The sequence below is a fragment of the Centroberyx gerrardi genome, chromosome 12, assembly GCF_048128805.1.
Source record: "Centroberyx gerrardi isolate f3 chromosome 12, fCenGer3.hap1.cur.20231027, whole genome shotgun sequence".
Lineage (NCBI taxonomy): Eukaryota > Metazoa > Chordata > Actinopteri > Beryciformes > Berycidae > Centroberyx > Centroberyx gerrardi.
In genome coordinates, this window is record NC_136008.1 from 16875668 (window position 1) to 16890430 (window position 14763).

A 14763-nucleotide genomic window follows, 5' to 3' on the forward strand; every position below is an offset into this window, starting at 1 on the left:
GCACTGCTCGACTTTAGCTAGGGGTAGGCGATACCGCAAAATTTGGTTTCGATCCGATACCAAGTAATGCTGGACCAGAATCGCCGATATCGATACCGATACCGATATTTTTTATTATTAAAAGCGGCTTATGTACTTTCATGTAGGGGAGAGCAGTGTGTCATGATTTATGAGGTGAATGCATCATCAATAGGCTAAATCTGAATACATTTTCATGACCACTAAATTACTTGCCAAAGGTTAGCAATCATTGTAAGGTGAGTGGTAGAATTTATACCTGCCACCTGTGAAACTCGGGTTTGATTCCCAACTGAAGCATGTATGTAGCAAGCAAAGCAAAAAAAAATTGGCTTCATTCATTTATGTAGCACTTTGTAAAAAAGTGCTACATAAATGAAGCCAGTTTTTTTTGCTTTCCACTGTTAATTACTTAATCACATGCATGTTAAAACACAGGACAGTTTTTAAAGGCAAATAACAAAAATATTTTTTTTATTATTGTAAATTGAATGTGCAAACATGAAAAAAAAAATTTGAATAAACAAAGTGCACACAATTATTTGTGGAGAACAATGAATGTTTTAAAACTTTCACAACTTTTATAAATAAGCAAAGTGCAAATAACTAAACAAAAGCACAAACTACCCTCAACCATTCTTCTTTCCTTCAGTTAGAGCACTGGTTCTCAGGGTGCGCGCCGTGGCGTGCTGCACGTGCGCGAACGCGTATGTACAACAGCAGTGGAGAAGCAAAGAGTGCATGCATGCACTAAGATGTGTTCACGACAACGGAATGTTGTTTGCACAGACAGTTCTACTCTTTGATGAAATGGGTACAACGTAGAAGAGAGAAACTGAAACTGATATCGATCCTATTGACGCTAGAATCGAACTTCAAAAACGAGACGTAGTATCTGTAGTATCGATATTTTGGGATCGATCCGCCCACCCCTAACTTTAGCATGCTTCGTTAGGAAAGTGGAAGCTACGATGGAAGTGAGTATGGCTTATCACAAAGATTTGCTTGAGTCGAACAGTTTTCAGATGTATATAACACCAAATGTAGCATCGACGATGAACATAGAGTTTATGTTAAATCGGATTTGACAACGCCCTTTTAATAATTAGACTTAGGGTTGAGTTTTGATTGCTTTAAAATTTTAAACTGATGCCAGTGTGAATCCTTTTTTGTCTATCAGAAGCGCGATTTGTGACATTAGGTAGATGGGTGATGATGGGTGAACCTTCCTCATATGGGATCATCATTACCAACACATGCTTCGCAGCCAAGCCACATAACTTTATTTTTAATTTCTAGTCATCGCTGTATAGGCAATAATGGCAGTGAACTACACCCTCTTGTGTAATATTTCTTAATTATAAACTGCTAGGTCTACATATGCATTGACTATGTCCTGCCAGGCCTATATATTGTGAACCATAATCCGGAGTGGGTTATTCTTATTCCCACATCATCGTACAATTTTGTGACAACTTGAAACCTAGATTCTCGCTACTGATCGTGCTTGTAGCCTACTGTATAGAAATCATGTGAAAGCATGCACTGCAGACATTATCATTTCCTTTACAACTATATCAAACTTGGGTCAGATGACTCATCCATCACACCAATTGTTAATTCCAATGCACAGATTATTAATTTGAGAATATGGACGTGTTAAACCAGGTGCACGTGTTGCTACATAAATATTTTTTTCCTATGTGACCCATGGGGGGGCTCTGTATTTTTTTGTTTTTACAGACACACATTTAAAAAAAAAGGGGAGGAACCCAGGCTGGACCAACATCCATGTAGAAAATGTGGCCTTCATCACTGACATGATGAAATAATGTTATTACAAGCACGTAATGGAGCCTTAAAATACTTATTTTTTAAGCACTACGCATTCAGTTTGGTAGTTGCATTAAAAATAAATCCATACTACTGAGTGAGCTTTGTGTAAAACTATTTGTGGCCAAATTGAGTTTGATAATTATAGAAAGGATTTATGTGACAACTTGTGTGTTCTGTTTTTTAAGGTAACCATCAACATTCTGCAGTGCAAAGAGGGTTCAGCAGGCACCAGGCTGAAATCGTTTTGGCCATGGGAACAAAGATTGTGAACAAAGTGGATGAAATAAATTAAGCCTCAAAACCTGAACTCTGGTGTTGTCGTGTTGACTGTCATTTTGTCTTGTAACTCTGCTTGCTAAAAACCTAACAACATCTGTATTGGCTTGTGTATATGCACAGGCTTCTGTTTGTTTATCAGTTGATATTGGTTAATACTGGGGAGACAGGATGGGTGGGTATAGAAACTGTTTTGTTTTCAATAGGCTGTATTGTGGTTTCTTTCAGTCTTGATTGCATCAATGAGTACTACAAAACTTTAAATGTGTTATTGTTGTTAGTGTGTGTTAGTGTTAGTGTTGTCTTATCATGAAATGGTCCCAAATTTATCTGTAAATAGATGATGGATAGGCACGCCAGGGGCTTCTCACTGGAGTTGGTGGGGAAAACTATGAGCGTGGCAACCCTGTCCGTCCCACTTGGAGGCCACGCCCACTTGGAGGTGAGGCCCCGCCCATTTGGAGGTGCTCCAGGCTGCAGCTATACATACTTGGAGTAGAAACATAGGAGAGAACAGAGGGACAGCCGATCAGAAATGCACTGACCCGTATCAACAAATTATACCAACACACATTACGTAAAAATATAGAAACATGGAAACAAAACTAAAAAAGTCAAATACAATAACAGTGACTCGCTATACCCCACTATGCATGCAAACTATGGAGATTTTTTCCTATCTTTATTCAAGAGCGTGGTCTTTCAGTTTGAGAGCATGATTTATTGATTTCACGTTCAGATTTTGTAATGCTTTCCCTCAAACCCTGTCCTCGCACTCAAATATCTCCTGCTTGCACTTAGATTTGCTCTGCTTCTGCTCAAACTGTATGCTTGCACTCAGATATAATGTTGCTTGCACACAGATTTCCTGCGCTCCAGCTTCAGCCCTTCTCCTCGCACTCAGGCTGCTTCTGTGCGCTCGTGAAACGTCTGCTCTCGGATTTCTGCTCTGCTCTCGGATTTCTGCTCTGCTCTTGGATTTTTTTGTCCAACAACCCTGTCAAAATTCCCCAACCAATAGAATGCCAGGTGTAGTGTTGACCAATGAAATTATCCCTGCCTCGTTGCGGGTGCGTTCGCTTTACTTCTTAGAGCATCCCGTACGGGCGGTTACTGTTTAACCGGGTTCATCCACTCCCGCCCTCCGGGGTTTTATTAAATACGACTTTTGGAATAAAAGGACAGTTAATGTATATACCAGCGCCTGTACTTTTTCTTTTACTATAATAGCTACATAAAATAGTAGCCGTATAGCACACCGGCCTCCCGTCGGTGTGCTAGAGGAGAAAACAACGTCACCTTCATGACTCAGGAGCGGGAGTCTTGCGGATCACTGGCCAATATGGACTGCCAAAGTCAAGGACCTCAAGTAAGTTTTTTATTTTAATGGTGCTATTACTTCCTTCAAATTGAATTGGTTAAGTCATATTTGCGGCACGAGAATGCATCCATGATAATATGCTTGGCTTTCAAGTGTTGTACGTTATGGGAACATTGTTGCTAGGCAACTAACAACAAAATGGACACCGCCGTGTTTCTTTTTTCCTGTATTTTAGTGTTTAGGAATGGGAAAAGTACCAACAGCAAAAGTAACCAGCTAACACATTAAGACAGTAGAAAACAAAAGTAAATTCAATGAGCTACTACATTTTAAAAACGCAGTTGGTGTGTTGTGTATATATCCTTCTCTTCAAATGATGTTTACCGTTGCTGTGTCAAACTATGCTCTATCAGAAAGGTTTCACATATTGGAAATACGGTAAACACGTCCCCACTTGCAGGTATCATATTCATATCTGTAACATATCTACAATTAAATCAGTTACATTGCAGACATTAAGCACTAGCTTTCCAGTTGAACAACGAGGGGTCTGTTACTGTTAAAGCTGAGGAAATCCTTAAATTAAATTGTGGGGACGTGTTTACCGTATTTCCAATATGTGAAACCTTTCTGATAGAAAGATAGGGAAGCAACAAGCCAGCACAGTCGAGCTGAATGTGAAGGGTTAGAGCACCAGTCTAATATGCACAAGATTCACCTGTCCTGCATATGCTCTGCATTGCTGTAGTATATTGAGTTGCATTTTCCTTAATACATTTGTATGAGCCTCCAATGTTCCTACAACCCACTTTGACCAGGATCGCTGATGTTCCAGTTGAGAGGCGCTCTCCCGGTAGCTGGTCCTGTTGCCCTGGTCATTATTATCCTAGCTACAGTGGTTGGAGTGGCCATATGGAGGAAAAGGTAGAATATGTGAAATTAGAATAGTCATATTTAAATATTTAAAAAGTGTCACTATTGGTAAATAATACTAAAGCTGTTGATATTTTATCCTGTAAAAGTCAACATTTATTTGTTCAAGAAATATTCACTTTTTTGCATTTTTGTATGCCATGTTTCAAACAGGGGGCGCTCTGACAACTCTCTCAGACCACCGCCTCGACCAGAGAAAAGGTATGAGTTTTAATGCCTGAATGTGCATAATATGTGGACTACATACTGTATGTTACAGGTTAACATTCATGCTAATGAATAGCTTCATCTGAAGACAAATCATGCAGAACCACAAGTCCTTTATTTCTACCAGAGGAATCAGTTCAATACACTTTTTAAATTCTGTCGAATATATGAACGTAAATGTGATAATAATAATTTGTGATTCCTTTCATAGGAAATCACTATGGGATAGATTATCCAGGTAGACTTGATTAATAAATCGTTTAAAACCATTTTTTTATATTGGTCCCATATTGTACCAATTAAAAACACTTTTTTCAATTATAATCTCTAAACAGCCTATTTACCTTGTGTTGCTTAAAATCATTTCACAATGAAAAATATTACCTATCCAAATTTCCAGAAGATACCCTGAGGACAGACAGAGACCTCCAAGGCCTGAAAAAGGGTTTGTCAAATCATTTGTCTGGCAAAAACTGATATTGTGTGTCCTGATTTCTTCCTCTTAGAAGCAACACCAAAACTGTAAACTGTGACACTCAGATCTCCAAACAACGCTTTCCATCCCCCAAGGAGTGAGTATCAATGACACACCTATTTCTCACTCTTTTCAAAGCCATAACACTACCTTTCATATTCACATTTTCTTTTGTATTTGCAAATCACAAGTTCATTATTTTCTCACTTTTCTATTCTTGTTTGAGTAATCGGAGACTTCCTCACTCGGTCAGGCCTGGGGCTGGTTGCACAGACGTGAGTAGTAATGCCCAGATCAGATGTAAAGATTATTAGACTGTTATTGTCCCCAGACTTCATATGAATTACACTGGATCCATCTGAGATCATCCAGCATCACTGCTATTTAAGCTGTCTCACTTTATCTAACATATAACCTAGGACTGATACAGCTATGCAGTGCTCTTGAAATGCACATCTGTTTCTTTAGTTATGTAAATTACAAAAAGCATAATGTTAAAGGCTAATTGCCTACAGAACAATTTGAGATTGTAGATCAGAAGAGGAACGCTGCATGGGCTTCAAATGTGTGGTGCTCATTGGACATATGTGAAGAAAAGAGAAGAGAAAATCCAAGGCACTCTCCTGAAGTTAAAAAGCCTTTATTGACCTTGGCTATTTCATGTTAAAACGCACCAACGCGTTGCGGCCCCACCAGGCCTTCTTCAGGGTGCAGAGAACAATGTTGTGTGGATTTTCTCTTCCCTTTTCTTCACAATTTGAGATTGTAATTGACTGTAATTTCCCTGAATTTTGTTGTAGGATTATAACGTATATGCAAACTTTTGAGTCCTTCAAGACATCCTGGACACATCAAGCACTTCCAGGCCCATGATGCTGTGTTATTGTTTTGCATTCACACAGACTCTCTCTCTCTCTCTCTCTCTCTGTGTGTGTGTGTGTGTGTGAGTGTGTGTGTGTGTGTATGTGTGTAAACACGGATGTACCTGTGACTTTACAGAGCTTTTCTGGAAGACTGAAAAGTTTCTAGGTGATAGACATTCATTGACATTAATGGCCCATCACTTAATGAATCTGTCTGTCAGTCTTTCTGTAGTCCCTTTCATTTACAAAGCTTCTTATTTTATGAACCGCTTTCATTTAACAGAATTTCAAAATGTTCATTACTAAGCCATTTATGTGCGTTGCCTTATAAATTCAACCTGTTAAACAAGTATTGCTGTTTTTATCTCATTTTTCCTCAGTTGACTGGGTTATGTGTAACATACACAACATAACTGTAAAATGATATACTTGCTATAAACCCTTTATAGAGAGGTAGTTGTCATGCAGTTTGGTCACTCTATCAGTTCTGTAGAAGAAACCTTTGGAAAACCTTCACACAATTACTGGGTTGTTGGGTTTACTTTAAAAAAAAACAACAAATAAACAAACTGAAGGATTAATTAATAGTTACATTTTGTATATTTGATTGGGGTGTCACGATTTCGATTCTAAATCGAAAATCGATCAAAATGAGCGTTCGATTTCGACCTTCGAAATCACAATCAGGTAAGCGATTCTCCCAGTGTTTTTTTCTCTCCACCCCTGCCTACTCGCACGAGTCTGAAGAAAAAAAACAAAAACATTTCAATGAGGACAGCATAGCTGCTAGATAGCGCCCGTTCTGTTTCACTATAGCGCCCAAGAGCGCCCGTCATTTTTATAAATCATTTAAAATGTACCAAAAACTGAAAATCAAGTTATCAGCTTTGTTTTATATATACTTCAAGTTGTCATCGATGAACCGGAACCGGAAAATACTGTATATCTGGTGACACTGAGACGTTTGCTTTTCCCCGGGTTTAATCGTCTTTCCACCGGTAAAAATGGCTTCGCCGGCTCAGCGTCACGCTTTTAAAACCTTCTGGAAGCTGTCAGATTGTGCTGTGAGACAGAACCTGACCCGCCGTATGTAGTGGAAAGTTACGAAGACATTGTGAGTTGAAGTCTTTTGATCGAAATCGCTTGTTTATCGCTCGATTATACAAGACACAAGATCACCTTCACTAAACAGCGAGACCTACCTGCTCTCGCCGCCGGAGACGGACGCTGTTTTCCGGGAGGCAGTGCGCCGAAGAGTCGGTAGGAGGACTGGCCGGGTTGCAGCGACTTTTATCCATATAAGTTTGGCGACTTTTTCCATATGTTTGGCGACTATTATTGTCTGATCTTATTACTGTGTGGGCTGAAGTGCTGGAGGTTTTGTATGTATTTTGAAAGCTTATCGTTAGCCAAGATAGGAAGGATCTGTTTTGTTGTCATACTGTGAATGTTGACACTGAAGTAAGGAGACGCCCTGAATCGCCTTGCCATGTATTTGGTACCAAATTAAAGGGAAAGTTGTGTTTTTTTAAATGGAAAAACTTTGAAAAAAATTTGACCATATGGCCTTAGTGTGGTACATTCCAAAAAAAAATATGGCAGTTATATCACACATGATACCATCTCTTTAAAGAAGAATTTGAAAATGTAAATGACAGTTGTCAGGGCATAAAACCAATGATCTGTTGATCTTTACAAATCAAGACTCAATAGTCTAACAATGGCATAGCCGTCAGTGCTGAAAAAAAAATGTTTAAATCAAAAATCAAATCGAATCGTGACCTTAAAATCGAAAGTCAAATCGAATCGTGACACCCCTAATATTTACATATTAAACAATCTTTTTATATTTTCTGTGACTCACTCAAAATCTATGCCATATTGCTATATACAAACTAACATTTGTTGCCAAAGTTGTTTATTACTTAAGCTGTCATTTCATTCATAATAGTCAGTTCTTTTTATTGAAAGACATTAAGTCTAACCCATTAAGCTTTACATACTTGTGATTAGCATAGTTTTGCTCCCATTCACTGCATACAATTTAAAATGAAAGAAATTCTGACAGTTCTGTCATGATGGCTAACAGGAAAATTGGGATAGGTATGAGCTTCCCACACATGGCAAAGGCACTGTAATAACAAAATAGAACTCAGTATAGACATAGTTCAGCTCAAATCAGGGACTTGAGTCAGCAGATAAAGCCTGTGGGTCTGATTCAGACCTGGACTTCCTCGACTTTTGATTCACAAGGTCTGTGTTGCACTCTAGCCCTAGGTGTAACTATGTGTGGGCAGTATAAGCTAATTTGTCTGGTGGTGTGCTTCCTTCTGAACTAGCCACCTTTGAAGTGAACATTTATTTTGCCACTGTCTGCTCATGAATCTTATTTGCATAAATTCATTGTACACACCCTTTTGCCAACCTTACACCAAATTTATAGCTGATACAACTGCCCTCTATGCCTGCATGTCATGAAAGTTAGAAGTGAATTTCGTATTTTGAATGTCTGGAATGAGACTGAGACATCATGAGACTTAGAAACCCCAAAGAAAACACAAAAATAAAATGTATCAGTTATCAAATTATTCATTTTTTACGGAAGAAGATTAAGGTCACATGTGAGAAATTTATTTGAGTTCTGAGATTAATCTCAGAATTCGGAGAAAAAAGTCAGAATGCTCACTTTAAATCAGAATTCTGACTTTATTCTCAGAATTCTGACCTTAATCTCAGAATGTTGCAATTCTGACTTTAAACTCAGAATTCTCACTTTGAATTCTGACTTTTGCTGTTTAATTGAGCTTTATAGGTAATATTCAAAACAATATAGGTGGGAGCAGGTAAAAAATTGTTTGAGGCAAAGGGCAGAAATGCTATGTTTATTTATCATATTTTGCTGGCTATACTGTCTGCTACCCTACTTCCTGTTTCTCATCAAAATTCAGCTGCTTGTATGGAAATTATTTTAACTTAGCAGTACATTGAACATAGTATGTGTCTATACCAATCAAAGCTTTTGTGCATAAAAGCTGAAGAGAGTGTGGGCGGGGTGTGTGGGTGGCCAGGTGGGATGGTTAGTGGATCTCATCCCAAAAAGTGTGTTGAATATTCCACAAATTGGTGCGGCATACACAGAAAAGGAGTGGAGAGAGACCTTGTGTAAAAATGGAACACAGCAGACACTGGTTAACAGGCAGGGTTAGGGATTGGATATCAAGAGGGAGGATAAGGAGTGGTGAGGAGCATGAGGCCATACAGAGGTGAGGAGGGAAACTGAATGGTGAGGTTATTGTGTCTCCGTCAGTTAAAAGAACAGGGCAAAAGAGACCATTGGTGCCACCAGGAGCAGGAGGCTAACACCGGTGCTGCTGGCGCTGTTGCACATGTCACCCTCACAGCAGCTAATTTCTTTTCCTATGGCTCCTGCTGCCTGTGCAGGTGTTATACCCGAGCACATGGTCTGGGAGGCGCAGCCCTTCAAGGTTGTCTTCTTACCTTCTACATCCACTATGAGAACGAAAACAATGTTAGTGACTGAGCTTAATGCTTTACCATGTCTAGCTGCATCACTAAACATTCCTATGAGCTGAGGAATGTGAAATATTAGAGTGAGTCATCTGATGCCATAGGCCTGTTACCTGTTGTTGTGATGCAGCGGTCCTCATCCCCCAAGCAGCTTAGAATGCTTTTGCATTCCCCCTTGTCATTGCAGCCATGGCACTTTTTACCATTGGGAGAAGGGACACGGGTCACTGTAAGATAAAACTTACATTGTTCATAGTGCTACCATACATTAGATAAGATAAAACTTGAAAGATCTCCATGGGGAAATTGGGTGATTTCAGCATCAAAGAATAGGATATTAACTAATATGCTATATGCAAATAATGAGTATTGAAGATAATGCATGAAGTAATTACAACAAAAGAATATTTTGATAATAATACAACAAATAAGTTAAAATAACAGTGTCTTAATTGACAGATTTACAGATTAAAGGCATGGGCGGAGATTGCGGAGTGGCCAGGAGGGCACTCTGCAATACAAACAGTGGCTGAGAGGTGACATAACAACCCTTGAATAGTTTATTTGTACCTCTGCACAAATTAAACTATATCTATGTGTTATTGTATGAGGCTATCCAATTTGACAGGCATCTCAGGGATCTTGTCTATAAAGCTCTGGTGGTTGAGTCAGACAGTAGGCCTATGCAAGCGAAGCGATAGATAAATCTGTTATCTAAGAGTGTTAGGCAGACTAGACTGCTTTTGTTTGTCTGGGACTCAATGAGAGTGTCTCACATTAAGACCAATATCTTTTTTTTCTGCCAGAGGCTTCTGTGATTTAGGCAAAATAGCGTAAAAGTCAAACTCACCTATGATTAGAGGATGTTTGTTTTTAACCAATTAAACATTTTCTGTAAATATTAAAATTAATCTGAATTGTATCTTTTAGTCGATGAAACCAATTTTGTTGGTGTTACATGCTAAATTCTGTTAAACACTGATGATTTTGCTGAAAATTTGAAACATGCCAACACTAACATTTATGGGTGTCAACCACACAATTTTTCAAATTTTGGTGAGTTTTTGAGTCATAGAACCAAATGCATTCCATTTTCAACGAGTACAGGAGTCGGTCCAAAGAAGCATCTGATTATCAAAACACAGTAAATACAGGGAAGTTACCAGGGATAGTTTGGGAGTTGCAGAGGTCAGTGGAGCAACACTTGGTGCTTATTGAGGTCCTGGAGACTCCAAAGTTGGCCGAGCCGCTCATACACTGATCAGCCACAATACAAGACTTCATGTGGACATTGAGGAGTTCTGTATCACCTGCAGAACAAACAGCAGCCTTTGTCAAATTATGTAGAATGCCAAAGAGTCTTACTTGCTGAAAGAAAAACCATGCACTACTACATACCCAGGTATGAAACGACTCTTGCTGCTGCACATTGACCGAGTGAGGAACAATCTTTGGATGTGTCTGTGCAGCTTCCTGAGAGTCCAGGGACGCATTCGTAACATGTCAGGGTGTAGGCTGAGAGAACAGATGAACAAGTCAGACAAGTTAAATATGAACTTTTTGCAATTTAAACATGTGTAGCGGGGTAGAGCGGGGCACTGTTATTGTATTTCATTTTTTAGTTATTTTTGTTTCAGTGTGTGTTGGTATCAGGGGCGGAAATTACGGGGGGGACAGGGGGGTCCGGACCCCCCCTTCCTGGGACTAACAGAGAGTTGTCCCCCTCAATATATCATTGTAAACATAACTATATAATTTTAAATAATATAATAATATGCATTGAAAGCACTTGTGCTAATTATAGACGCAAAACAATGCGTTTTTAAGTTTCGAAAGATTGCGTCCCCCCTCATACGCCTCACAGTGGTTTGGTCCACTGCCTACCTGACTCCCCGAACTCCCACACACACACACATCAGCCCTCGGTACGAGTGTCTGTGGAGGATCTCTGGAAGTGTGTCAGTGGTGGCAGACCTCCAGTAAGAAGCTACTTTGCAAAGGTTAACTTAAAACAAAGGATGTGTCAGACATTTTTCTTTACTTCTACCACTCAGTAGAATAAAACACATTCACAATGTAACCAGACTACATTTTGTTGGCTCCATTACCTCGGGTTGAATCTTGTGCGTCAGCGTGGTGGTACGGAGCCGCGTCTCCTAATGCATGTATGTGTATGGAGGCAGGAGGTCTGTCCACTATTAAAATCATCATAACTCGCTGAATTTTCGACCGATTTTCAAGCGGTTTGGTTTGTTACAAATGCCAGACATGTATTTATGATACAGGATACTTGGTTAAATTAAAATGCGGGTTTTCATACCAAAATACTTTATCTTTTGTAGATGGTGACAGTAATATTTCTATAATATAATATTTAAGATTAACTCACCCTATGTAATTAGGTTCTAAGTATATTTTTTTTTTCTTACTGCATGTAAAATGGCTGCCACTATGTTATTTTGTTCATAATTTTGGAAATAAATGAAGACTTAATTAATAAAAAAGACATAATTACAACAAACATTATGTTAAAATATAAGTAAGTTTCTGGCAGGCTTCATAGCGTTCTGGACTTTTACACACTGACAGCAAAACATTAGAGATCTGCTTTTTCGGGAAAACTAAATCTAATTAGGCATATATTAGCTTTAGTTCAGTTAATGGGTGTTGCATCTCACCTACTACTGTAAATAACCTGCATGCTGTGTGTGTGTGTGTGGGGGGGGGGTGTGTGTGTGTGTGTGCGTGTGTGTGTGTGTGTGTGTGTGTCTATTTGTCAGCCAGTCAGTTAAAATGGCAGAGAAAAGAAAAACAGACATCCGATCATTTTTCAGTGCACCGAAACGCCAAGTAGAAAGACCCCAGTAATATCAAAGGCAATTTGATAAAATCTTCATAAGAAAGGAATGAAGTGCTTATGGAAATGTTTCATAATGGACCTCTATATACATTTAATACAACAGTACTTTTAGAGGCACCTTTGGTGTCCCCTTCAGGAATTGCTCTTGAGAAATTTTTCTGTTTATTGTCCCCCCCCAACAGTGAAATGAAATATCCGCCCTTGGTTGGTATAATTTGTTGATACTGGTCAGTGCATTTCTGATCGGCTGTCTCTCTGTTCTCTCCTATGTTTCCGGGGAGTGACGTGATGCTGCAGTAATCTTTTAGAAGGGACTCCTTCTGTGTGATATCTTGTGCTACTGGGGGAAATCAAATGTGTGGCATGGTCTATAGTATTCTGGCTGGGGTTATTGTGGACCGTTTGGTCACGTGGGTGTATAGCCGCTACGAAATTGCGGGTGACTGTCCCGGCTCGGCCCACTCTGAAACTGATTTTATTTTGCGTGCACGCAATGTTCTTGTGTATTGGGGCTCCTGGTTTTTGTTTTTCATTTGGGAAAACCAAACGCTGAGCTATTGATGTTTCTATCTGTTTATCCTAATTGCTATACTCTATTGGGGTCGATGGGTGTATTGTTTGCTGTGGAATTGTAGTGAAATTTTAACTTAATCCGGCATGGTTTTATAGCACATGGAGTGGGTTTAGTATGGTAATGTTTCTCCAGTGAAATCTAAACTTTTCCCCAGGATACATATTACATTAGGCTACATTACATTACATTACATGACGTCATTTAGCAGACGCTTTTGTCCAAAGCGACTTACAATAAATGCATTTTGTCAACCGTAGCGAAACCAACTGTATAGTCTTCATCAGCTAAGCCCTAAGAATAAGTAGCATTTGTAGAATCAGTTTTTCTTAGTTTTTTTTTTTTTTTTTATTTAGTCGTAGAAGGGGAAGAAGATCGTTACAGGTTAGTTCAAGTGGGGTCCAGATGTAACAAACGTAACAAAACGAAAAGGTGGGGCAGAGAAATTGAGGGATAAAAAAAATAAAGGCCCATGAAGCTGAGGCATCAAAATGCGCAATAATTACTGACCTTTTCAGTAGTGCAAGGCAAGCACCAGCAGCATTTCCACTGCCGGTGATGAACGGCATTAAGAGGCTCAGTGCCTCTACACCTTCCCCCTGTCCTGAAGGGAGGACAGTGGGCTCAGTGCCTCTCTCTACATACCCACCCCTTTACTCCATCTTTTAATTGTTTATTGTTTATTGTTATTAGACAACGTTATAGTTTATTTTCTTGTCCCCTGCTATACACCAACGCGACCAAACGGTCCACAATAACCCCAGCCCAGAACAGCTACTAGACCATGCCACAAAAGTTAAAGCCTCGCTCGCTCTGGACAGTCCGGAGCCCTTCTAAAAGATTCACTGCAGCATCACGTCACTCCCCGATCAGAAATGCACTGACCATTATTAACAAATTATAGCCTACCAACATATTACGTAAAAATATAGGCTAGAAAACAAAAATAACAAAGTGAAATACAATAACAGTGCCTCGCTGTATACATGCAAACTAGTAGCCTATCTGTTCTGTAGCTAATTGAATTACAGGCTTTTTTTTGACTAAAATAGCCCACACAGGCTACCTTTGAATCCAAAGACATTGATTGTTTATTCTACGCGTTTCAGCATTCTAAAATATCTTCCTGAGTCATGACAGAGTTCTTGAAGGGTTTCTGACAATACAGAGAACCTGTTTTGGTGACACTCTGAACCTTTAAGAATGTACATTCCACTTTAACTAGCCTACTGGTATCTAACTATATACTTAATACTCAAGGGAAAACATAACTAGCGTTCAATAAAAAAAAAAAACTTGCCTTTGGGGAGAAGCACACTCCCAAGGATCAGTATAAGCAGATGCATTTCAGGATGGCGGGTGGAGTCCAAGTGGCTCAAATTTTGGGCAGTTACAGCTTTAAGTAGTTCTGCTAAGTAGGAGTGGTCTCAGGATGACATCCATCATCCTTGATAAACACAAACATATTTGACTGTTAAATCTAATTTACTTTGAAGATGGAAATGTGTATATTTGCAAGTACAGCAAGTTGAAAATATAATCTAACCTATATGAGGGTCTTTGTTTTGTATCCTGTTGCCAAGCACTTCCACTTACTTTCTTATTAATGCACCTGTAAATGGCAACTTTATTTACACATGCCTAGTTTTAAAACTTTTAAATATAGGGTTAGATGGGTGAGATGGGTTTCATATACAGGCATTTCCCCATAAACACTGTCTAGTGTTTTCCATTCCCTTTTTGCACTGCTCATGTTCAGGGTCAAAATTAAGTAAACACCAACACAAATTGTCACTGCAGTAAAGGATTCTGGTGGTGAAGTTTTCTTTCAGGGCTCTTTCTAAAAAGTTTGAAGGTTGTGCTGGGGTGCCACTG

At 39.2% G+C, this 14763-nt stretch overlaps 1 protein-coding gene across 1 annotated transcript; it reads right to left on the bottom strand.

Moving 5' to 3' along the window:
* Positions 1–8934: 8934 nt before the first annotated feature.
* On the bottom strand, positions 8935–14248 carry LOC139933083 (urokinase plasminogen activator surface receptor-like). Its single transcript, XM_071927101.2, has 5 exons — positions 14189–14248; positions 10856–10972; positions 10621–10767; positions 9571–9684; positions 8935–9439 (listed from the first exon to the last, which is right to left on the bottom strand). The coding sequence occupies exons 1-5, from the start codon at positions 14232–14234 to the stop codon at positions 9237–9239; spliced, it is 627 nt and encodes a 208-aa protein (XP_071783202.2). The 5' UTR covers positions 14235–14248; the 3' UTR covers positions 8935–9236.
* Between the last annotated feature and the right edge of the window lie 515 nt (positions 14249–14763).

What these genes read in the sequence shown, in the direction of transcription:
- LOC139933083 (XM_071927101.2), bottom strand. Translation starts at nt 14,234, where the DNA reads ATGCATCTGCTTATACTGATCCTTGGGAGTGTGCTTCTCCCCAAAG. An exon ending in AAGAGTCGTTTCATACCTGG is followed by an intron (nt 10,768 to 10,855) that starts GTATGTAGTAGT and finishes TTTGTTCTGCAG; the next exon opens with GTGATACAGAACTCCTCAAT. An exon ending in CCGCTGCATCACAACAACAG is followed by an intron (nt 9,440 to 9,570) that starts GTAACAGGCCTA and finishes TCGTTCTCATAG; the next exon opens with TGGATGTAGAAGGTAAGAAG.